This window comes from Lepidochelys kempii, chromosome 21 (assembly GCF_965140265.1).
Source record: "Lepidochelys kempii isolate rLepKem1 chromosome 21, rLepKem1.hap2, whole genome shotgun sequence".
Classification (NCBI taxonomy): Eukaryota; Metazoa; Chordata; order Testudines; family Cheloniidae; genus Lepidochelys; species Lepidochelys kempii.
In genome coordinates, this window is record NC_133276.1 from 3,490,633 (window position 1) to 3,516,010 (window position 25,378).

A 25,378-nucleotide genomic window follows, 5' to 3' on the forward strand; every position below is an offset into this window, starting at 1 on the left:
TCTGAAACCTGTCATTATGTGCAAAGTTATGAAAAACCCCCTGTATGATGTTAAAGGGACATGTTCAAACACACATAGCCCCCTCAGGTAGAACTGGTGAAGCAGGCCTGGCTTAAACAAAGGAATGTTTGTTTACCTCCATTTCACTGTAAACAGAGTCCTCAGACAGCAAGAGGAGGAAGAAAGATGACAAAGAAAATCTGAATTTCAGCATACACAGGTGAAAAGAAACAGCCTGAAGCCTCCTTCCTCCAGCAGACTCCATGTTTCCTTGCTCTCGGCTGGAATGAACTTTAACTAGGGGTCACATTCAGGAAAATGCTTTTAAGAGTGACTGAACTATGAAAATGAGGGGCAAACCCCCACTTATCTCTCCCTACCCATCTCTCTCTTTTCACCCAAGATGAAACAAACAGCCATTACACTTTGGGAGCAGGCCCTAGCCTGAGAGTTTGGTCAGCAATCTTACCAGAAACCTGTGGTAAGGGACTTCACTTTGAACCAAGTCTAGTTTGTTTAGGTTAGAAAGCATTTTATCTTTATTTTTCCTATATCCATTTCTGACTTTAATACATTACTTGTAACTCACTTAAAAACTAGTTTTGTTCTTTAATCAAAATAATCCAGTGTTGTGAATTGTTTGGGTAACTCCATTTAAGGTGGCAAGCTGTTGTGTATTGATCCTATTAGAGGGGCAACAGACCTAGTATGTCTGGACTGTCCAGGAGAGGGCTGAATAGTGCAGAACACACATTTTAAAGGAAAATCCGGGACTGTAGTGTGTTGTTGTCACCCTGCAAATAGTAATGAAGGCTGCTGGAAGCCATAGCGTGGGTGGGTGTGTTGCTGTCAGGCTGCTGGTGTCAGAACTGCTGGACCAGCATGGTGACTTTACACAGACACTCAGGAAGTAACCTGCATGCTGACAGCATGCTTCTGAGGAAGCAAAGTTGGAAGCTACATCAGCAAAGCATTGTGAGGCACCCAAGGTTGCAGGGCAGGGGTGACAGCCCCTCACTGGTCAGCACTGCACCCTGAAATGTTCTACTAGGCCATACTCGGAATATTTTTCCATACTTATAAACATACAGTCTATCTACTGTTAAAGACACTGACTAAAGTAAATTCTGTTTCAATCTGAAAGAGAAACAGCCAATGTAAAACCCACACTTCTGCATGAAAATTTGTATCTACTATTTTTTGCAGCAGCTATGAATATAACTGAAAGAGGTTAGGAAAAAATTCTCTTTTCAGTTTATGTTGTGCATTTGACAGCGCTTGATGTTCCCCCATATAATCAGTTAGTCCTCTATTGTTTGTGTGGGTCTTTCACACATCAACAAAGAGGAAAAGGTATTTTTTAAATCTCAGGACACGATCTGAAAATTACCAGATTTGACAATAAATATGACTGATTTATTCTTTACCAGTAAAAATGTTTTTAATTAAGATAAATGAAATAACTACATCTTACCTCCTTCTATGAAATTGTTGCGCGCTGGACACCAGGAAAATGTTCCAAAGCCTTAGCAGCTGCAAAAACAACTTGATTTTCCCCTTTCTCAAAGCAGACCAGTAACAGCTATCAGAGGTAGTTCAACATATCTACATCCGTTCAGATGTTGAAAGATCTCCGGTCTTGGGCTAGAAAGGATCTTTTCTTGCATGCATGAGGAAATTCAGTAATATCAGATTTTGTCACACAAGAAATCACCCATTTTTTTCATGTAAACAATACCCATTTTTAGGCAAACAAGTATGTTTGAAATCAGGTGTCAAAATTCTGATATACTTATTAAGGGAGAGTGAACACAAGAGAATGTTTTGGTTTTGCAAATCTCTTGAATATTTTTTTTCTCCTCTGAATTTAAAGCTTTGTTTTTAACAAAGCCAGTCAAAATTTTGGTTGACATTTTGAATCTTTGAAATCTTTATGATTGGTTCTATTTTTTTTTTAAATTGAATCACCATGTTTAAAAAAAACTAAAGTTTTGTTCCCCTTGTGTTAAATTATCTCATACCTTTTCAGCACAGCATTTAAACGCAATAATCTTATTATTTCAATGGGAAGTAACTTGTGAATAAATTACTTACCAAAGTAATGTGCATTGCTGAGTAATGATGAGATTACTCATATTTAAGTGTTTTGCTCAGTTAGGGCTTGTGTGAGGAATAGACCTCCACCCCTGAAAAGATCAGACAATCAATGGAAGGCTCTCTATTTTTGTTTTAAATTAGAATTCTCCCTCTACTTGCTCCTTTTTCAAATCTCCAGTAAGTGGAACACACACTCAATAACATTTGAGTCAAGATGACTGAGTGGGTTCAAATGTAAGCCAAGTGATTTACCTGTCCTTAGTCAACACTTGGCACGTTACTGTCGTGCTTGGATTCTCACTCTGCTCAGGACCTGTTTATATCCCCATAAACCTATTTTCACATTGAATTGATTTTTTTGAACGGGTAGGATTAGTAGAAATGTTTATTAACAAAAAGCCTAAATGTTGGGCTTATGTCACCACTGTTCAGTTATGAATTCTGTGCCTGCTGTTCTAGTACAATGGATAGAAAGTAAGATGGAATGAGGGTAGTAGTCTCCAGTTGTTTGGAAATATAAGCTATTTAATTCCTGTTTGCAAAGTGCCTCTTACATTAAACTCCTCTCACTACAGAACTGACTATTGTTGCTAGAGGTAAAGTAGGTAGATGGGTAACAATACAATGAAGTTGAGGACACATAACAAATGTCAGCTCCATTACAGAACATACGCAGGAAGGGGGGGGGGGGGGGAAGAGAGAAACAAAACTAATTCAGCTTGGAACCACAGATGGAAGGAAATTGCACTTCCTTGAGTTTTAAGAAACTGGTTTAGCAACTATTTTCTTCTCTGCTTTATTTCCCTGCAATAATCTGTCCCAACACACATATATAGCAAGTCAAGTTCATAGCTGCCTTCAGTGCTACTTCCTGCTCCCAACTTCCTCCCCTGTGGACTAGTAGCTGGCCCAATCTTAGCTCACTTTTCATTGTTGAGACACTGCAAATTGGGACAGTAGTTAGTGTGGGCATGTAGAATCCACAGAGAGATTTATATGGCACGAGTACAGAGGAAAGTGACACTGACAATTCTGATTTTTCAGTTTGCTAACAGAAAGTCAAAGGGGTATGTGCTTTGGAGGAGACAAGTGGTAGACAGTGTGCAGAGGTGGAAGGTGGCTTTAGCCCTCTCAGAGCCACTGGTAATTTCTAAAGGCAACTGTATCATACCATAGGGAGCATAATCACATCCCTGTTTGTGGGAGGGAGCCATCTATTCATCCAGAAAACAGGGGTACCATGCTAGAAATGCACAATTAAGAGCATTAGTCTTTAACAAGATCCACAGGAAAGTTAAGACAGACAGAGGCTGAGGCTTTGTTTAAAGAAACCACACACACACCCAACACACTAAGCATTCATTTCATTCACAGACTCCAGGGACCTTTCTCTCCCCCCACAGAAACAAAGGAAGAGCAGCCCCTCTTTCATTGAGTAAGAGGCGTCATAACAAAATTTCAGTTTAGCATTGTGGAATATGATCTATGGTCCGCCAGCAGGGCTTCATCGTGGGAACTTCTGCTTGCAAGGCGAGCCATGTAACAGACTTCTCATCATATACAGAAATACTGCTTATGGTTGCAAGGCAGAGATCAGAAAACCTAATGTGCAAAAATACCCATCAAGTTTTTTGTTTTTTTTTTCCCCCCAAAAAGCACATAGGGTGAGAAATATAGGACATCTGGGGGAAAAAAAGGGGGAGGGGGGAAACTACCCTCCTACGCTCTCCCCACACTCCAGAGCAAGTGGAGTATAACATACTCTGCATAGTGCCTCTCTCCTTCCCTCTCCCCACCTGGGAACAAATAAGCCATTGCTGTCTGTGTAATGGTTAGGCCATAACCCAAATGTATATCTAGTGTAAACACTGTTTGTTCATACTACTCAAGGATATCAAAATGCTTTACAAGTATGAATCATGCCTCACTTTCCCGTTTCCCATGTACTTATTTTACAGTGGAGGAAACTGAGGCACAGGCAAAAGTAGTCACTTGCCTAGACATATAGTGAATCAGTGTCAAAGCCAGTCACAAAGAAACATGAACCGTTTGGCTTTAACAAAGGAAGAGTTATGTTTTTATTCATCTGCAGAATCCTAATTTCTGCATAAAAACAAACTGGAACAAGTACATAGGTTCCTGTTCACATGTCAGAATTAACTGCCATAAACATATTCTGGAACTGCTGCTAGTTCAGTGCTACTAGTCAGACAGGGAGCGTACAGAACTTATTTTAATTGAGAGTTACAGTTGTACAGTTTCCAACAGCAGATCACAGATGCCACACAGAGCTGATTGGAATTCAATGTCGTGCAATTATACTGCCGCCTGCGGGCTCTTCGATAACATCTTCAAATCTGAGATGCACTTGGCAATACTCTCCTTCTCCTGAAAAAGGAAATGAATAGACTTTCACAGGCCTTGAAACAATTTAGGGAAAAGAATCATTTGCACGAACCATTTGTGCACACCAGCTATGTTCTGATTTTGCTGGGTAAAAACTGAAGCCAAGTACAGAAAGGATCTAGTTCCAACTCATGTATGATTAATACTTTGCACAACCACCTAAGAAAGTCATGGAGATGGAAATCCAAATATTGGTCTATGTTCAAGCATTAGCAAGCGATGATCAATCTAGATGATCAAAATCTGATCCTACAAAACAGTCAGCCTGCACAATTCAAAGGAGACTGCAGAACGTTGGCAAGTGGCAGGCCAACCTATCTAGAGGAAGAGTAAGCTTTGGGAAGAGCGAGTGGATCCTCCAAAGCGCAGGCAGAACTGATGGAGGAGAGAAGACAGCGTTATGTAAATGAACTCCCCATTTAGTGCACTTCAACTCCATATCTAGGTCTACCCATTTTCTTCACCTCCCAGTGTGGAGACAGACCACTGAAGAGGCACCAAGGAAGGGAAATGTGCAGTTGCCAGTCATCTTAAAAATTCACATTTAAACATCTATGCTTTACATCAAAGGATGCTGCACGGAAGTACCCCAGCCTCCTGGGCAATACCTCCCACCCACAACCCACCATTGTGCTGGAAGGTATTCCCTCAATTGGAGTCATTGGGCAGGATTCTCAGAAGCAACCAGCAACCACAACCCAAATGGAATCAAGAAATGCTGCAAGTCCTCAGCATTTTTGTGTTGCTCAGAAGAGTAGGCATGTGCCTCGGGCCCTCTGGGAGCCAGCCAGAGAAGAGCAAACCAAAGAAATACGAGTCATATTTGGCCAGAGATGGCAGATAGGTGAGGAAAACAGTGTTCTGTATTAGGACACGGGAGGCACAGTGAACTGCTAGAAGCTCAGACACTAAAAGTACCTGTTGAGCGGTGATGCTCTGGGCAACGTTTTTCTCTATCCAGTTGATCATGTGATCTTGTTCCTTACGACGCGTCAGTTGCTGTACAGCGATTTGATAGTCTAGCCGCTTCTTCACTTCATTGTATACAGTGAGCAGCCTCTCTCGGTAGTTAGTCTCTAGCAGCATAGCAATGTTATTCTAGTCAGGGAAAAGATGCATTTCAATTTTCTATTATGACTTTTCTGACCATCTTCACTGGTATTCTTTTATTTCAGATTTAAAATTTGTATTAACACTAATGTTAAAAATTATATAATACACAGGTTAAGAAAAGAGTGTCTGTACATCTGGGTATAATGTTTAGATTATCCACAAATACAAAGTTTGTTTTAAAAGTCGTAAGATACGTAATCAGCAATAAATATAGATCAATACATTTAATACAGTTTAGATATTAGCATCCTAGTATTTGGATACATCACTCCTGAAAAGTTATACAGAGAGTTGGTTGTGGAAAGCAAATATATCAGTGAGTGAAGATTATCCCTCAGTAGTTGAGAATTTAGGATTGGTTGTCCATTAGAAAATACAATCCATCTGGAAAGTATGTAAGTTACTTTCCCGACCACGCTTCTCATCAGCACTCCAGCTCATCCCTCCTAGTATTGCCAATGTGCAGTGAGGTGTTCTAGGTAGATGTCCCTCGATCACTACACTCTCATGTTGCCTTTCAAAGGAACCTAGAGTATTTTACAAAAATTGGCTGTGTGTTCATTCACAGATGGAGGCACAGAAGTTAAATGACTTCACAAGGTCTCAGACAGAAACTGAACCCTAGAATCCAAACTCTATACTATATACAAAGACTATATAGTCTGTCAAAAAGCGAGAGTCCCACTATTTAAATATCTGTAGTATTTTAAAAAATGGGCTGCATTTTAGACTTTTCAACGGAGTGTCTTTATACTCAAGATGAATATTTGGCAAAAAACTAGCCTAATCCATCTCTACACAGGAGCTCTCACCATCATGTTCTTTTAAAATAGGTTGTGTGTAATTTCCTAGGTTTAAAAAACTGGAAAAAATGTCACATTGACACCCACATGGGTTATCCGCAGGGCTGGAACCTTTAGATCCACAATACAGACCTCTGCCACAGCGGCAGATACAGCAGTAGGTGGAACTCTTTAGGTGGACCAACACTAGAGGAGGAGGAAACACTCTGCCAGTGGGTTTCACAAAGACCTGGAAAGGAGGTGACAGACTGTTCCCTGCCCCCTACGACCCCTCCTAGCCCATCCCTGTCCCACTCTTCCTTACCCCTCAGACTCTTATTCCAGTCTCATTCCCCCACTCCTCAGGCTTCTTAGCCCATTCTCCTTGTCCAGACAGTTCCAGTTCATTCCCTGGCCCTCAGCCCCTCATCTTCCCTGTGTTCCTCATCCCATTTCAGTATCCCATTCCTCCCAGCTTCTTGTCCTAGTTGTCCCCGTGCCAAGTACCTCACCTGATCTGTCACCACTCCCCCTCTTACCCAATCAACACTCCATCCCAATCTACACACCTGCAGGTCTGGCTCTTGTCCCTTCTTCATTCAAATTAGGCAGCTTCCTCCTCCATGCTGCCTGGGCTCAGCAGGACAGCACAAGATAGTCTCCCTGCTCTCAGTTCATGTGCTCAGACCCAACACTTCCACAGCAGCCCAAAGCTGCAATTGACAGGAAAGTCCTGCTTAGCCCTATGCTGCAGTATGGATGGAGTCTTTGACAAATTTAGCAGCTAAACTCTGAGGAATGTCTATTGAGTACGTGTGAACTGTGATCTTTCAAAGGCTTAAAATTTGGCCAAATTTGGGCAGGTCAACATGGACTGCAAAAGGAACACCCTCAACACAGAGGCCTCCAACTGCCAAATTTCAAGTCTCTACTCCATAACTTGCAGATTCTAGAACTTCTCAAATGAAAGGTCGCCAGAATGTTCTAACAATGTATTTTTCCCTAGCTTCATTCTCTGAAACGGCTGAACCATTTTCAAGGAAGATTTAAAAAAAAAAAAAGCTGGGGCAGACACCCAAGATGGAAAAATTAAAGCCTGAATAATTCTGGTAAAGTTACGTGCAACTGAAAATAGGGTCTTATAATGGGAAATGTCATACAACTTAATTGTCTATGTGACCTGCCACGCCTAATGTACCGATAGTCAACGTTTGTTGCTTAAGTACATATAACCACAGATCCTGAGAGTCTCTGAGGGCCATGTAAAAAGATATTTGTAAAGTTGTATTTGTAATAACGTACCCGCTTGGCATCAAAGAGATAACTGCGGCCTTCAGCCCTCCATTGCTCCTTCTTTTCCTGTTCAATTATTGACTCCAGGTGGTTGATTGAATCATTTTTCACAGCTAAAGCTTTGGCAACTTTCTCCTGAAATAAGAAGGAACTTTAAAATCCAGACTGAAACGTAAGAAAAGGAAAGATCAACCGCTTATCTGATTGCTCAAAACTGCACCGTCTCCTTAAACTGTAACTTATCAGTTCTGAGGGTGAAGAGAGGCAGCCACGAACAGTAACTGAAATTCAAGCTGCCATGTTTAAAGCTTAAGCCTGGTCTACACTTAAAACATACATAAATGCAGTTTTACCAGCACAGATGAGTTTCTGTCAGTATAGCTTATTTCAATCAGGGACCCAATATAAGCTACAAGGCAAGAACTTTTCTGTTTGTGTACACTGGAAAAGGTTTACCGGTACAGATATACCTGCAAACAATCCTAGGGTAGATGCAGCTTATTCTGGCAAAAGCCTTTTTACTAGTGGAACTTATACCCAATTACCCAACTGAAATAAGCGACATCAACAAAAGCACTGGTAAATCAGGTCTACAGTACAAGTTTATTTAGGCCAAGACCTTGTCTACACTAGAAAGAAGCTACAGTTATACAAGCAAACCCTTTCTAGCATAGAAAAGGCCTTTGCAGAAAAGAACCAAGGAACACACATAAAAGAGTACAGAAATAAAATAGCATGCTCCCAAAATATGAAGAATGAGGCAACAAGGTCTCTAATTTCCAGACTAAATTCCTCCATTTCACTCTGAAGTAGATGTAATAAAGACTGCAATGCACTAGCTTCAAAATGCACGTACATGGTTTAGTTATTTCTAAGAAACCCCACACCAGCTAAAAAGCAGGTAAGTTTGAAAGTCAGAGGCTTATGCTCCCCAAGCATCCAAGTCACTGCTGAAAATGGGAATTAAGCTGCTTTTGAAAAATGCTACTCAAATTCTACATATATGGATATTGATTCATGACACCAACTATAAATGCATACTATGCCTCAGCCCTTTAATTTTAGATTGTGACACCCATGGCAAAATACCATAAAATAAGCATTTTGCAAACAGGTGGCTTCTAAACATGCATGACATAGTCAAGTTCTGGCTCCCTTAGCCAACAGGGCCTGGAAGTACTGTTCTGATGAGAGTTTCATCCATTTCTTCAGGATTAGTAGATTACCAGTCAAAATGCAAGAACACTTAGTTGCAAGACAGTCACACTGTACACAATTCTACATCAAACCTGTCCATGAATTTAAATTAAGTTGCCTCTAAGTGTGCCCTGTAAGATTTATTTGGCACAGAACACCTATTGTAAAGTGCTTTGTAGGCTTTCTGCACTGTACAAAGAGAACTATCATTAAAAAAGCCATTACTTTTCTTCAATATTAGAAGAACTGGTGAACTTTTTCATTTTTTTAAAATTTGCCTTCTTAATAACTGTTTATTTCCAAACTGATTTTAGCAACTGAACACCTGGGATTGTTGATTGAGAATCAGTGTCAAGTTAGATTATGTTCTCTTTTTTTCTTACCTCATTGAGCCTATCAGCAAAAGCTGCTACATCACCCCCATATTTTTTAACTATATAGATGAGGACTCCCACTGTGCAGGCACCTGCAATCGTTTCATGGTTGACTATATAGATTTCCTTGGAGAGAAGGTAGAACAGTAGCCCTGTCCCCAGCACATAGGGCCCTAAAATAGATAAAAAGGATACTGTTTTAAATACATCACTTGGAAACAGATCCATTCCAAGTTCAACTGACTGAAAGCAGAGCTAGGTATTTAATTATTTTAAGTTACATAGGAATATTGAGGGACTTGTCACACCTCTCCACAAAAAGGATTACTCCGGTAGAAGAATGAGATAGACTCCATCTTACACCATTCCCAGAGATATACTGTTATATGAAGACTTCCATCACCAGAAAGTAACCATGGAAGGCCTAATATGTTACCGGTAACTTCTGCTGCCCTCTCAGCATAGGGCATTAACCTCCATGTTTGGAAGTTACTGTGAGCCAGCAGCTGCAAAAACTTTTCCGCTAATCAGGCCTATAACACACTTCGGACTTATCCTTTACTGAACGCTAAAGTCTGTAAGGTGCCCTCTGATCAACTCCCCCATTTGAGTCCCAGACTTCAAAAGAATTGAAGGTTCTCAGTATCTCAGAGGGAAACTTATCACCATGCAGGATCAAGTCTATAATTAGTACAATACCCTAAACAGAGTGTGTTCTTTCCCACCACAAAAGCAAATTCATTACCCAAATCAATGTCAAGTTACTCACACCAGTAAAACCTAAACTTTTCAAACACTTTGCCTTACTTGATGGCCATAGCAAGTGTGCAGCACCAAGAAATCAAAATCAAACCCACAAAGGTACAACACACTAACCTGTGACTCCTGTTTTAGGATACAGGAACTGGAAAAATTCCTCCGGGATCAACCCATGACGAACTTGCCCTCCTTTCTCAGGGAGGGGTGGTAAAGGAGCCAAGCAGTGCTGACCTGTGTGAAATGGTCTAGACGCATGTAATACACTATGAGTAAAAACAGATTTTCTGTGAAGTGTATTCCTTTGCAAAAAAAGAAGTCTCAAATGAAGTTAGGTTTCAGAGTAGGACACTTGTTCTTATATGAGGGCCCCAAAATATTTTCAGTTATATAGAAGTCAAAACTGTATACAAAACATTCAAAATGGACTTTGGTTAATGCTTATACAAATTTACCCTTGGTAAACACATCTATTTATTTGCATAGATTTGGTAGATTTTACCTAGTTTCACATGAGCAAATGGGTTCACATGGAGGTTGCACGTACATGGAAAAAGAAAAAAGACCTTCACAATCCTGTCTGAAGATTCACAGCAGGAACTTAAATGAGAAATTGTAGCAAATCTATACTTCTACAAGAATACTTTTCATTCCTTTAATTTTCTACTGAAGGGTCTCAAGATGCTTAACAAAAAAATTATTCTTCCAGATGCATAACGGAAGCAAATTCTATCATCACGATTTAACAGGTAAATAGACTGAAAATTTAGGTGACTTGCCCATGGTCCGACAAACAGAAGCATCCCAACCTCCAGAACCCTGATCATATTAAAAAGTTTGATCAGAAGCTAGCTGAGTGTTGCCAAAGCAGGGTGGATAATAGCACTCAAATAGCTACCAGAAGGTAGCTCAAATATTAGGGCCTGACAAAGTTGCACCATTCAAGCTAAATGTGTTACTTTATACCAATTTAAACTGGTCTAACTTTGTTGATAGTCTTAAGCTGAAATAACACTACTAATATTGTATTTGCTGGTATCTGTACTAGGCAGAAGCTAGCTAAACCAACATAACCAGTTTGGAAATTACCCCCTCTATAAAGTGCCTGGAGATCTACTCACAAAAAGTGTGATATAAGAACTAGCCATTATCATCACGCCATTAAACAGATATAACAGTGTATACACTCACTGGTTGAATTAAGTGGGCATAGGAGTTAAACCAGCACAACCGCCTGCTTATGCGAACGGTTAATCTAACCTAAAGAGGGATTCGCAGAAGAGACTGTCACGGAGTTTTTAGCTCCATGCCAAGGTAGTACAGGTCATGTCTAGCACAGCCAGCAACCCTAACCCCCAGCCCCAGGAACAGGCCCCCAGAATCTTAATTCCTAGTTCCCCGTCTCCCCACAGACCCCACTAGAAAGAGAACCCAGGCGTCCTGACCTTCCCTCCCCACCCCCGCCCAACCGGAGGGGAAAGAGAACCCAGGCGTCCTGACCTCCCCCGGCCCCCACCGCAACCCAACCGGAGGGGGAAGAGAACCCAGGCGTCCTGACCTCCCCCGGCCCCCACCGCAACCCAACCGGAGGGGGAAGAGAACCCAGGCGTCCTGACCTCCCCCGGCCCCCACCGCAACCCAACCGGAGGGGGAAGAGAACCCAGGCGTCCTGACCTCCCCCGGCCCCCACCGCAACCCAACCGGAGGGGAAAGAGAACCCAGGCGTCCTGACCTTCCCTCCCCACCCCCGCCCAACCGGAGGGGAAAGAGAACCCAGGCGTCCTGACCTCCCCCCCACCCCCGCCCGGGGCAGGCCCAGAAGCCCGGCGCCTCGCCCGGGCCGCACTTACCCCACGGAGAGGGAGGGAGCCAGGCTCTTCAGCGCCGCCGGAGCTGGGGAGGACACAGAGCGATCAGCGCAAAGCCCCGGCCCGCCCGCGCCCAGCCGCCCCCCGGGGACGGGCCCCACTCACCGGCGCGCAGGCCCAGGCGGGACAGCATTGTCGGCTCGGCTGCGGCGCTGCCCTCTCCGTCCCGGTGACCCCAGCCGCAGCGGCGGCAAGATGGCTGCGGAGAATGAAGCCTCGCGAGAGGAGCTTGGGAACGCCCCAAATCTCGCGAGGGTGGGGGCGGGAGCGGTAAAAGTATCGCGAGAGGAGTCGTAATTCGCCTGCAATTTCGCGGAGCGCGGGGGGGCGGGGCTCGGGCAAGTCTCGCGAGAGGAGCGGCAGGGCGGTGGCGGGGGGCGGGGCCCAGTCGGGGTGTCCCGGGAGCAGCACGTGGAGGCTGCCGGGGTCCGTCTGCTCGTGCCTTGGGGAGTCGCGCGCTGCCGCCATGCAAGAGCCGGAGCAGCCCGACGGGGGGGCCTCGGGCGGGCCCGAGTGGAACATCCCGCCCAACGCGCCCGCCTGCATGGAGCGCCACCTGGACGGGGCCCACTACCGCCCAGGTACCCCCGCCGCCGGGCCCCCGGGGTGGGCCCCCAGCGCCCCCTGGGGCGGGCCCCCCCAGCGCCCCCTGGGGCACGTGCTTCCCGTGCACCCTGCCCCTTGGCACCTGCGCCCCGGGAGCAGCGCCCCTGGGGTGGGCCCCCCCAGATCCCCTGCCTCCCCCCCAGATCCCCTGCCTCCCCCCCATATGCCCCCCCGATCCCCCCCAACGACCCCTGCGCCCCCTGGGGCATGTCCTTCCCGTGCACCCTGCCCCTTGGCACCTGCGCCCCTGGAGCATTGCCCCTGGGATGTGTCCCCCCGATCCTCCCCCAACGCCCCCCCCCGATCTCCCCCAGCGCCCCCTGGGGCATGTCCTTCCCGTGCACCCTGCCCCTTGGCACCTGCGCCCCTGGAGCAGCGCCCCTGGAGCAGCGCCCCTGGGGTGGGCCCCCCCAGATCCCCTGCCTCCCCCCATATGCCCCCCCGATCCCCCCCAACGACCCCTGCGCCCCCTGGGGCATGTCCTTCCCGTGCACCCTGCCCCTTGGCACCTGCGCCCCTGGAGCAGCGCCCCTGGGGTGGGCCCCCCCAGATCCCCTGCCTCCCCCCCATATGCCCCCCCGATCCCCCCCAACGACCCCTGCGCCCCCTGGGGCATGTCCTTCCCGTGCACCCTGCCCCTTGGCACCTGCGCCCCTGGAGCATTGCCCCTGGGATGTGTCCCCCCGATCCTCCCCCAACGCCCCCCCCCGATCTCCCCCAGCGCCCCCTGGGGCATGTCCTTCCCGTGCACCCTGCCCCTTGGCACCTGCGCCCCTGGAGCAGCGCCCCTGGAGCAGCGCCCCTGGGGTGGGCCCCCCCAGATCCCCTGCCTCCCCCCATATGCCCCCCCGATCCCCCCCAACGACCCCTGCGCCCCCTGGGGCATGTCCTTCCCGTGCACCCTGCCCCTTGGCACCTGCGCCCCTGGAGCAGCGCCCCTGGGGTGGGCCCCCTTAGATCCCCTGCCTCCCCCCATATGCCCCCCCGATCCCCCCCAACGACCCCTGCGCCCCCTGGGGCATGTCCTTCCCGTGCACCCTGCCCCTTGGCACCTGCCCCCCTGGAGCATTGCCTCTGGGGTGGGCCCCCCCGATCCCCTGCCTCCCCCCCCCGATCCCCTGCCTCCCCCCCCCGATCCCCTGCCTCCCCCCCCACGACCCCTGCACCCCCTGGGGCATGTGCTTCCCATGCACCCTGCCCCTTGGCACCCTCGCCGTGCGCCCCTGTAGCATTGCCCCACACTGTGCCCCCAGGACACCTCGTCTGTCCTGAACCTGGACAGCACTCAGTCCCCAGCCCGTGGCCTGCACCCCTCAGTGGCTAACCCCTGCCCCTAACGCGAACTGTTCTGCACCCCCACGTTCCAGTGCACATCCTCTCCCTGGCACACGTGAGCCCCAGAATTTCCCCGGGTGATCCCAAACACTGTGTTCTGGGGGATTCCGAACATCCTCCCTCCCTTCTGGGACATGGTGCATCACAGCTACTGCCTAGCGATACTCATCATACAGCCCCTGGGATACCCTGCAGCCAAGTGTTACCCTCCTGAGGTCGCACTTCTGAACAGTTTCACACCCCGAGAGAGAGCTCCTGGGTTGTCTCTTGGGACCTTGCAGGGCTCTACCGTTTTCTCACACCTGCCTACAGTGCAACCACTGGGCGTTGCTCCACCATCCCATAAGATCTGTTCATTCAGTGCAGGTCCCAAAGACACCATTCATACCCCCATAGAATTTAGAAATAGAATAGAAAAATCCACACTCCCGTGTGACACAGTTAAACTGACCTGCCAGCCAGTGTGGACCGTACTAGTTCAATGGGGGACTTCTCCCATCGACCTAGCTACCCCTTCTCTGGAAGGTGGAGTACCTACGCCAGTGGGAGAAGCCCTCTGGTCAGTGTAGGTAGCGTCTTCACTGACCTGGTGCACCTGTGCCGCTGTAGCATTTTAAGTGTAGATAAGCTCTTAGTTAGCATGTGTTAGCTCAGTCAAACCAAAACTTTATCAGTCAAGACAAAGCTTTAGTTAACCTAGATAACCTGAGTTCTGTATTGTGCTTTACGAATAGGCTCAGTATATCAGGAATTGTGGTATTTAACTCTCTCTCTCATTTTTATCTCTTTTGCAGATGGAGCTCTTCTCCTGGGTGCTTCCAGTTTGAGTGGACGTTGCTGGGTGGGTTCCATTTGGGTATTTAAGGATCCAAAACGGGCCCCTAATGAAGGTTTTTGCTCTGCTGGGGTTCAGACGGAAGCAGGCGTAGCGGATCTGAAATGGGTAGCGGATAAAGGAATACTAGTGGCCTCAGATTCTGGTAAATTGAAATGGATTGCATTTTTATACCTCTGTAGTTTGTCCGTAATGTGTGGGCATGATCAGTAGTTAGCCTGGTGCAGTTCAAGGGAGTTATCTAGGATGCCATATGGAAGGAAGTTGACCACATGAAGGGAACCAGCCCAGTGGTCCGTATTGACCAGAAGTGGGTGTGTCTGTGGGATTAAAAATGTTTCAGAATTTTTTTTTTTTTTTAAAGCAAACATTGTGGACATGCAGATGAGCAAACTGTTGTTGACCAATGTTTAAAATGACAGGGGAACATGTACAAAGCAGACTTATGTGTACAGACCTACAATGCAAAATGAGTTGCACTGCTGGATTCCAGCCCCTTACCCTGGGCTCTCAGCTGAGACCGTGACAATTCTGAACCTTGGTAAACAATGCCTGAACAAAGATTTGGAATTAAGACACCCGAACCGTGTTCCTGGCCCAACTGTAAGTCCACAGGGAAGTGATGTCACAGTTCTGTGCCATATTCCCATCTGTAAAATAAGAATAACAGGGACTGTCTTGTTTGTTCTGTTTGTACAGCACCTAGCATTATGGGGTCCTGGGCCATGCCTCGGGCTCCTAGGTGACATGAGTAATAATAATAATTTATCTCGGAGGGATGTTCCATATTCTGTAGTTTAGGGTTTTCTGTGACACTCATCACCATAATATTGAAGCATTGTTAAGGTTTTTGATTGCATGTGTTGTAACATGCTTTGAAAATAAAAACCACCCTGTAAGTACTACCTAATATTCTTAATATGATCATGGTGGCATTTTTGAAAACTTTCTTGCACTTTCTCTCTGTTAATTGATTTGTCTATGGGGGTATTTCCATTTAGATCCCATCTGGTTCGCCGCAGGGCCCTTCTGGGTAATGAGTTCTCTTGGTAATAGAACATCTTCTCCCCCGGTCTTTTGTGTTTTTTCTTGGTTGAACCCTCTTGGTAAAATGGTTGGCTTTCCCTGTTCTCCTTTAGGTGCTGTGGAGCTCTGGGAGTTGGATGAGAACGAAACTCTAATAGTGAACAAGTTTTGTAAATATGAGCATGATGACATTGTGACAACAGTGAGCGTTTTCACTAATGCCACTCAGGCGGTTAGTGGCAGCAAAGACTTCTGGTTAGTTTTCTTTGCATTCTTGCTTCTTTCTCTTGTTTTGAGTGAATCATCCCTCGCTCTTCCTAACTGGTTGTGTTCTTACTTGTAGCGTGAAGGTTTGGGACATCCCACAGCAAACAGTGCTGCACTCTTACAGAGGTGAGTGCCAAATTGACTTATGGATTTTGCTTCTCCTGTTCACTTCTAGGAGCTGCTTTGGGAGTCTGGATTTCAAATCCAGCTGTTCTCGGTCTAATAAAACACACGCTGCTCTAATAAAATGCACAGAGCTGATATATATGCAGTATCCTGGCTGGTGACCACACCACAATCTTTGACCCAAAATTATTTACTTTGGAATTCTTACCACTAACCCCAGTTGTATTTATCCTGATTATAATTCATGATGCTCAGCTTTCAAGGAAAAATGACAGTACAATAAATTTCAAATGGACAGTGTTTATGATTTAACAAAATTTACAAAGTGGTCTGTTTTGTGGGATTATCCATAGGTTTGTAGGCTTCCTAGAATTTTTCTAGCCCACATCTTTCCAGGGATGTGTGTCATTCCCCTCGCTCTCATTTCTTCCTCCAAACATCGTACTGACAAGTGACAGTTCTCCTCTCTGTGGATCCATTGTACGGTAGTTGTGCTGGGCTGAAAATATTTCTCCCCTAGAATTTTATATTTATTACTTTATAATACAAGTTTTTGTGAATTTAGAGCTGATGGAAGATGGAGGTGTAACTTCCCTCCTGGCCACAGCCCAGGTAGAAGCAGTGCAAGTGAGCCACCCAGTGCCCCTCTTTGGCTAGGTCGCATACAGATTTGATTCACATTCCCGACACTTCAGTAGCTTTATCCTTTTTTCTTTTGATAGCTCATTCCAGCCCAGTGACATGTGTGGCCTCTTGTCCTGGTAAGGACACAGTGTTCCTGTCCTGTGCTGAGGTAAAACCAACTCTGTCTCCAAATCTCTATGGTATAAATCTGATTTGGCCTGTGAACTCTGCAGTTAAAACATGTATTTACGTTTTCAATAAGTAGCACATCGTGTTTTTTGTCATCTTGAAGCATTCCAGTTTGGCACGTTCATTGGTCCATAACTTACAATGATAATTTGTATTGACTACATTGAAATATGCTGTAGGCTAGCTGTGTAGTTGTTAACCCTCGGTCTGTACTGAGGGTATATCTACCCCAGTTTAAACTCTTATTGCAGATTACAGCACCAGAGCAGTGCAGAGGTTGCACCGGTCTGAAATCAGGGTAGGCTGCATTGGTGCACTGCATCTATACTGGGAGTGTACACTGGTGTAGCTACCATGATACAAATAATCTCAGTTTAGAGAGACCTTAAACCTGGGGTGTGGGAGGGAAAAGACGGACTTATAGTTAAGGATGTGAAGTCACTATACAATTGCAAAATATTGTTATGAAAATATACATAATAAATTCTGCTTTTAGCAGTTGTCACAATTTGAAAGAAAACCCTCTTGAATGAAATCATCTGAATCAAAATATTTATGTGCTTCTCAGTTATGAATTTGCCATATAGATTGGAATGGATTCCGATTTGTTTAATATGTTATCAGAGTATTCTGATTCAAATACACAATATTGCCTCTTATTGATAATGCTTAGCAGTTATATAGCAGTACTTATACTTTGAAATCCTATAGAAACACTGATCCCCACTCTGGTGTGGTAGATAAGTGTGACTGCCCCCATTTTAGAGAGGGGGAATTAAAAGCATAGCGTGATTTATCCAAGCCCGTGGAGAGAGTGAGTGGGAGAACAGCAATTACTACTCCTGATTCCCAGTGCAAAGCTTAATTCATTGATGTGATATGTGGAGGCAGAGTTCATAAAACCTTTTTTTCTCCATTAACTTTGAATTTGTAGGATGACAGAATTTTACTGTGGGATACCAGATGCCCCAAACCAGCTACTCGAATTGGTGAGTCTGTGGATATACAATACATGGAATTTTGTGGGGGAGAGGGGGAGGAGATAAATTTGCAATGTTTCATTAAGTTTGTAATGTTCTACTACCACATAGAATTTATCTCAGCCAATGATAGTGCTAGGACGAAAGCACAAAGAAACCAGTCCTAAAATAGCATCGCAGAAGTACAACAAGTTTTTTAAAAAAAAAAAAAATCTTAGCCAATCAGCAACTGAGGGTGCTAAAATAACCTGGGAATACCTGAGCTCACAGTTCTCTTCACACTCACCATAGTTTCTTTCCTGACAGTTTGCAGTGCCTCTGCTCACCTCCCTACCTCAGTTATGTGGCATCCACAGCAAAGTGACACATTTGTGTTGGGTAAGGAGCTATCTTACTACTAGCTGATTGTCATTATCCAGACTACACATTCTGATCGAATGCTCTTTGTTCTCTGTTGGATTTTCCTAATAATCCTGTTCTCCTTTGTTCTTTTAAAGGTGATGAAAACGGGACAGTTGCTCTTGTAGACACAAAGAACCCAGACTCTGCTCTAAGTTCAGCTGTGCACTCCCAAACTGTCACTGGTTTTGCATTTTCTACACACAGGTACTGATATTATGGTGGAATGAGGCAGTTTAGATGCTGATATGAATGACCTTGTTTGCTCTCAGAATTAAAGCAATTAGAAGTACTCTTGGCTACAGCCTTTTGTAATAGGCAATATGTAAAAATGATATGAAGTGTACAGGAATTGGTGTCTTACATTGATTCCCATGTATGTGTAAAGTCCATTCACCGTGCTGCTCTGTCTACTGTCTTGCCAGTGCTCTGTATATCTATTGCACCCTAACAATTCTGTCCTGTTCTTTAAAAAAAAGAAAAAAGGAAAAACCCTCTGAACCAAGAACCATGTGGGGAAAGATGTTCATACTGTTCTGCACTAAGGCTGGGGCTAGCAGTGTATATTTGACTCCAGAGTGATGTGGAAGTGCGTGTCGGTAACACTTGGGCCCTTTTGAATCATCTTATAACTGTGTTTCCTTTCCTTTATGCAGCAACAGAATGTTGTCTGTTAATTCTGGTTGAAATCTATAAGATATGCATAGAATATTAAAATACTGGTAAAAGAAACTTGTGCAGATATGGGTTATAATATTGCTTGGTAGTCTTTGTTCACTCCATTAAGAAGCATATGTTTCATATGTTTGTTTTTGAGCTTTCAGGTATATATGGTAGTTTTAACATCAGTCTTTCTTTTACCCTACAGTTCGCCCCTTCTGGCTTCAATTAGTGAAGACTGCTCGGTAGCTGTTCTTGACTCCAGCCTTTCAGAGGTGTAAGTACTAAATGGAATTAATACTTGGTGCATTTTGAAATTTTAGCCTCCTATTAAATGATCATTAAGTATGTTTTATAGGCAGGAAAAGTAATAGCCCTCCAGGAGTTGGGAAGAACATATTAAGCTTACTGACATACTGTTGTAAAAGAAGTCAGGTTTTTTGTTTTGTTTTTGTAGTACTGCAGAAATGAATCAGATGCATTCTCACATATTTATAGGAATGGACTTGGCTGCGGGGAATAACAAAGCAAAGCTAGAGTCTTTCAGTCCCTTTTTTGAACTGAACACCTGTTTGGGGGTCAAGAAGGGGGAAGATGATAAAGAAGCTTATAGCGTATTAATCAGCAGGAGTTAGTTACTGAACACTGCCTGGCTGTGTGAGTGTGTGGATTTTCCAGGAATGATGATGCAGTTAAGTAGCGTTTTGTAATGTAAAGTAAGGCGGTGGGGCCCTTAAAATATTGTTGCCTTAGCACTGTATCTGTCTAATCCCTTTTTATGTCTTCTGATTTTCCCAGTTTCAGAAGTCGCTCTCATCGAGACTTTGTGAGAGGCCTATCGTGGTCTCCCTTGAACAAGGCCTTGCTCTCTACAGTTGGATGGGACCATCAAGTTTTACACCACACAGTTCCAACACAGACTACTGAAGCTGCTGGAAGCAACAGTGTACATGACTAGTTTTATAAACTCACTGGTCCAGATTTATCCCCGGTATAACTCTAGATGTTATGCCCCTGGGATGTATATGGCCCATTGCCTGTCTCAGAGCTTGTGACTTGCAACCAAGAAGACAGGTCCTGTAGCAACTTTGCATTAGGCACGAGCTAATTACAAAAACAGCCCCTTGATGTAGAGTCCAGATTCACCTGTGATAAAGCTTTAACATGTTGCACCAGAGAATTTTGATTTCAGACACAAGGAATTGCAGGGAAGTGGGCAATTAGGTAAAAATAAATAAATAAAACCATAAAGGATTTGGTTTTTATTTGTCTTGGCATATCAAACCACTTACAGAAGTAGCAGAACAGAAGCTCCTGCCAGTTAAAAAGTCTAGCAGTCTTGTGGGGGCCTTGTCTGAGTTGGGATTATGGAACAATGAGATTAAGAGCGATGTAAATTAATCCTGAGAAATGAACAGGAAACCTTGATTCAATATTTATAGTACAGAAAGTCATTCATGCAACCTCCGGCACAGTTAGGGATGCTCTGTCTTCCCTCTTGAGTGTGTGAATCCCGTATGCAGGCATGGAATCTGCTAGTGTATACTTCTGTCCTGTGAATGGACATCTGAATGCTCAGATAGTCAACAAGAGAGAAGATGGAGATCTGTGCTGTTCAGCAGGAATGCCAAGTGACGCTCCCACAGTTGTCCAGTGCAGCCTTTGAATGCCTTCATGGGGAAGTATTACCTAGGGAGAACTATGATCTGGGCTCTCCAGGATGTGTGTCTGCATCAAAGATGATGGTAGTTTAGTTGGCTGCATTATGTTTGACACTAAGGGCATGTCTACACTTACCTCCGGAGTGATCGATCCAGCAGGGGTCGATTTATCGTGTCTAGTCAAGACACGATAAATCGAGTGCTCTCCTGTCGACTCCAGTACTCCACTGGTGAAGACACCGCGGTAAGTAGATCTAAGTACGTCAACTTCAGCTACGTTATTCAGGTAGCTGAAGTTGCATAACTTAGATTGATTCCCCTCTCCTCCCCCCCCCCCAGTGTAGACCAGGGCTCCACTGAGGCCTGAAAGCCACAGCAAGTTACCCCTGGGGCTTTCCCAGGGTCAAAACTTCAGCTTCCCTGCTTTGCAGATACCTCACTTGAAGAGCAGAAGAAAGCTGCGGGGCAGAGCTCCCTTGTTGCAGCTTGGAGTCAGAGTGAAGATTCTGAAAGCTCAAATGACTTGTTTCTCTTCTGAAAGTCACTGTGACCAGCTGCTGCTGGTAGCCTTTCATAAAAGGGCGACTTCTGTTGTACTATTTATGTTAAGTGGCTTTTTGCATTGGGGAGTGGGGCATACCCCAGAAATTCCTAGTATTTGTTTTGCTTGTCTTGTAGTATTTTTGTAACTTACAGCATAACATTTTTAAAACCTGGCTGTTTCCCTTATACTACAGTATGGTTTTGAAAAGCTGCCCTGATGCATATGTTGCCAACTGCTGTTTGGATATGTTGTTCACAGTATGGTTCCTGCCCACCTCTCCCCCTCCCCCCTCATGGCCATGTGCTATGAGGCAAATAGAAAGTACCTGATTGGAAGCCACTTCCATTTTTCTTAGTCTGTAACATGCTGTTCTGTATGAGCCAAGAAATCAAAATGAAGGAAAATGTTAACATCATCTGGCCTCCCATATAGGTTATATCATAGCAGACCCAAATTGTGCAGTGCCCAGAGTTAATTGGCAGGCAGGTAGATAAGTTTCCTTGTGTATTTTTTTTTTTTTCGTTTAAAACTAACTTGGCACTCTCGTGAATTCCAGCACAGTGAAATGTTTCACAGAGAGCACATGCTGATCTGGTTCAGTGCAGTATATTCAAAAAGGAAAGTTATAAAAGCAGACACCTTAAGAGCTATTTTAAAATAAAGGAAGAGGAAAAACCTTGTACTTATTATCATGGACCTCTGTGATACTGTAGTGAGAACTGAAACAAGTCTTGTGCTGTTTACATGTGAAATGGGTGGATGTCTTTGAAAAATGCAAGGCAGTTTTTAATAAATCATTGTTTTAATTTCTAAATGGGTACAGATTCACTGGGACACTTTCTTCACAGACTTGCATTATTTATCTTGCATTCTCTCCAAAGAGTGAACTTAGATCCTATGACTTGCATAGAGAGACATGCAATATATTTGTCTTTTGGTCACATATTTGGATGTGAATTGCAGAACCTTTCTCTTGGTAGAGGCCTCCTAGCGAAGTACTCCTGTTCAGGAAAACATGTAACAGCATGGAAGCTACCACTGAGTTTGTTTTTTTTTAATCCTCAGGAAGGATAAAATTCATCCCTGGGCAAAGGGGCCAACATATGGCCTTACGCATTACTGGCCCCCTGTACAGGAGTGAATTTAACCTTAAGTGAGGCAGACTCTGTACTGCAAAGATAAATTTGTTAACTGCACTTCCCCTCAGCCCAGAATCCATGAGAAGCTGCTATAATCCTATGACAGGTTTCAGAGGAACAGCCGTGTTAGTCTGTATTCGCAAAAAGAAAAGGAGTACTTGTGGCACCTTAGAGACTAACCAATTTATTTGAGCATGAGCTTTCGTGAGCTACAGCTCACTTCATCAGATGTTTACCGTGGAAACTGCAGCAGACTTTATATACACACAGAAATCATGAAACAATACCTCCTCCCACCCCACTGTCCTGCTGGTAATAGCTTATCTAAAGTGATCAACAGGTGGGCCATTTCCAGCACAAATCCAGGTTTTCTCACCCTCCACCCCCCCACACAAATTCACTCTCCTGCTGGTGCTAGCCCATCCAAAGTGACAACTCTTTACATAATCAAGTCGGGCTATTTCCTGCATAGATCAAGGTTTTCTCACATCCCCCCCACCCCCATACACACACAAACTCACTCTCCTGCTGGTAATAGCTCATCTAAACTGACCATTCTCCAGGTTTAAATCCAAGTTAAACCAGAACATCTGGGGGGGGGGGGGTAGGAAAAAACAAGAGGAAACAGGCTACCTTGCATAATGACTTAGCCACTCCCAGTCTCTATTTAAGCCTAAATTAATAGTATCCAATTTGCAAATGAATTCCAATTCAGCAGTTTCTCGCTGGAGTCTGGATTTGAAGTTTTTTTGTTTTAAGATAGCGACCTTCATGTCTGTGATTGCGTGACCAGAGAGATTGAAGTGTTCTCCGACTGGTTTATGAATGTTATAATTCTTGACATCTGATTTGTGTCCATTTATTCTTTTACGTAGAGACTGTCCAGTTTGACCAATGTACATGGCAGAGGGGCATTGCTGGCACATGATGGCATAGATCACATTGGTGGATGTGCAGGTGAACGAGCCTCTGATAGTGTGGCTGATGTTATTAGGCCCTGTGATGGTGTCCCCTGAATAGATATGTGGGCACAATTGGCAACGGGCTTTGTTGCAAGGATAAGTTCCTGGGTTAGTGGTTCTGTTGTGTGGTATGTGGTTGTTGGTGAGTATTTGCTTCAGGTTGCGGGGCTGTCTGTAGGCAAGGACTGGCCTGTCTCCCAAGACTTGTGAGAGTGTTGGGTCATCCTTTAGGATAGGTTGTAGATCCTTAATAATGCGTTGGAGGGGTTTTAGTTGGGGGCTGAAGGTGACGGCTAGTGGCGTTCTGTTATTTTCTTTGTTAGGCCTGTCCTGTAGTAGGTAACTTCTGGGAACTCTTCTGGCTCTATCAATCTGTTTCTTTACTTCTGCAGGTGGGTATTGTAGTTGTAAGAAAGCTTGACAGAGATCTTGTAGGTGTTTGTCTCTGTCTGAGGGGTTGGAGCAAATGCGGTTGTATCGCAGAGCTTGGCTGTAGACGATGGATCGTGTGGTGTGGTCAGGGTGAAAGCTGGAGGCATGCAGGTAGGAATAGCGGTCAGTAGGTTTACGGTATAGGGTGGTGTTTATGTGGCCATTGTTTATTAGCACTGTAGTGTCCAGGAAGTGGATCTCTTGTGTGGACTGGACCAGGCTGAGGTTGGTGGTGGGATGGAAATTGTTGAAATCATGGTGGAATTCCTCAAGGGCTTCTTTTCCATGGGTCCAGATGATGAAGATGTCATCAATATAGCGCAAGTAGAGTAGGGGCTTTAGGGGACGAGAGCTGAGGAAGCGTTGTTCTAAATCAGCCATAAAAATGTTGGCATACTGTGGGGCCATGCGGGTACCCATAGCAGTGCCGCTGATCTGAAGGTATACATTGTCCCCAAATGTGAAATAGTTATGGGTAAGGACAAAGTCACAAAGTTCAGCCACCAGGTTAGCCGTGACCATAAACCATAAACCAGTCGGAGAACACTTCAATCTCTCTGGTCACGCAATCACAGACATGAAGGTCGCTATCTTAAAACAAAAAAACTTCAAATCCAGACTCCAGCGAGAAACTGCTGAATTGGAATTCATTTGCAAATTGGATACTATTAATTTAGGCTTAAATAGAGACTGGGAGTGGCTAAGTCATTATGCAAGGTAGCCTGTTTCCTCTTGTTTTTTCCTACCCCCCCCCCCCCCAGATGTTCTGGTTTAACTTGGATTTAAACCTGGAGAATGGTCAGTTTAGATGAGCTATTACCAGCAGGAGAGTGAGTTTGTGTGTGTATGGGGGTGGGGGGGATGTGAGAAAACCTTGATCTATGCAGGAAATAGCCCGACTTGATTATGTAAAGAGTTGTCACTTTGGATGGGCTAGCACCAGCAGGAGAGTGAATTTGTGTGGGGGGGTGGAGGGTGAGAAAACCTGGATTTGTGCTGGAAATGGCCCACCTGTTGATCACTTTAGATAAGCTATTACCAGCAGGACAGTGGGGTGGGAGGAGGTATTGTTTCATGATTTCTGTGTGTATATAAAGTCTGCTGCAGTTTCCACGGTAAACATCTGATGAAGTGAGCTGTAGCTCACGAAAGCTCATGCTCAAATAAATTGGTTAGTCTCTAATATAATCCTATGGTATTTGTTAATGAGCTCTCACTTAAGACCTCTCTCAGATTTTGCAGTGGGATTGGCACAGCTGTTCACTATCACATTTCTCTGCCCCTGGGAACTAATCTCCAAATATCAAAAACCCATGGATATTTTAAAACCAAATGCTGAAACTAATGCAGTTTGTAACTCCCATGGCATAAGTGAAACTAGTCACAGTGAAAAGGTGGGTGATTCTGAGCTCAGGCTCAGTGGGGCTGTGTGTGTCTGAAGACTGCTAAGACTCTACTGGTATTATAAAATTGTATGGTGTCAGATCAGTCTTCAGTGCTTCTGTTAATGTGCCAGCAGCGCACAAATGCTTTGCTCTTCCCCTTCAAACTTTAATAGTTTATTTTGAATGCTAAGCTTCCCTGCGTCCTACCACATGGGGGCAGCAGCTGTCTATTTCCGTTTGGGTTACCTAATGAGGAGCTTTTGATTGCATAGTTGAGAGCAGCATGAAAGAATCTTCTTACTTTGAAAGTTGAGCCATTTCT

At 44.7% G+C, this 25,378-nt stretch overlaps 2 protein-coding genes across 3 annotated transcripts; one reads left to right on the plus strand and one right to left on the minus strand.

Annotated features, from left to right (window-relative positions):
• Positions 1–4,145: 4,145 nt before the first annotated feature.
• On the minus strand, positions 4,146–12,104 carry ATP5PB (ATP synthase peripheral stalk-membrane subunit b). The gene is made up of 7 exons (XM_073319900.1): positions 11,992–12,104; positions 11,869–11,911; positions 10,139–10,284; positions 9,272–9,435; positions 7,701–7,826; positions 5,422–5,601; positions 4,146–4,485 (listed from the first exon to the last, which is right to left on the minus strand). The coding sequence occupies exons 1-7, from the start codon at positions 12,017–12,019 to the stop codon at positions 4,414–4,416; spliced, it is 759 nt and encodes a 252-aa protein (XP_073176001.1). The 5' UTR covers positions 12,020–12,104; the 3' UTR covers positions 4,146–4,413.
• A 158-nt stretch (positions 12,105–12,262) lies between these two features.
• Positions 12,263–21,818, plus strand: WDR77 (WD repeat domain 77). Of its 2 annotated transcripts, none has more exons than XM_073320012.1 (10): positions 12,263–12,467; positions 14,622–14,807; positions 15,802–15,943; positions 16,032–16,081; positions 16,804–16,874; positions 17,829–17,883; positions 18,181–18,252; positions 18,372–18,480; positions 19,142–19,210; positions 19,732–21,818. In XM_073320012.1, exons 1-10 carry the CDS (start codon positions 12,353–12,355, stop codon positions 19,889–19,891), a joined length of 1,029 nt encoding a protein of 342 aa, XP_073176113.1. In that variant the 5' UTR covers positions 12,263–12,352; the 3' UTR covers positions 19,892–21,818. The 2 variants fall into 2 exon arrangements, with proteins under 2 accessions (XP_073176113.1, XP_073176115.1); XM_073320014.1 differs by lacking the exon at positions 19,732–21,818 and adding an exon at positions 19,432–19,723.
• Positions 21,819–25,378: the final 3,560 nt, after the last annotated feature.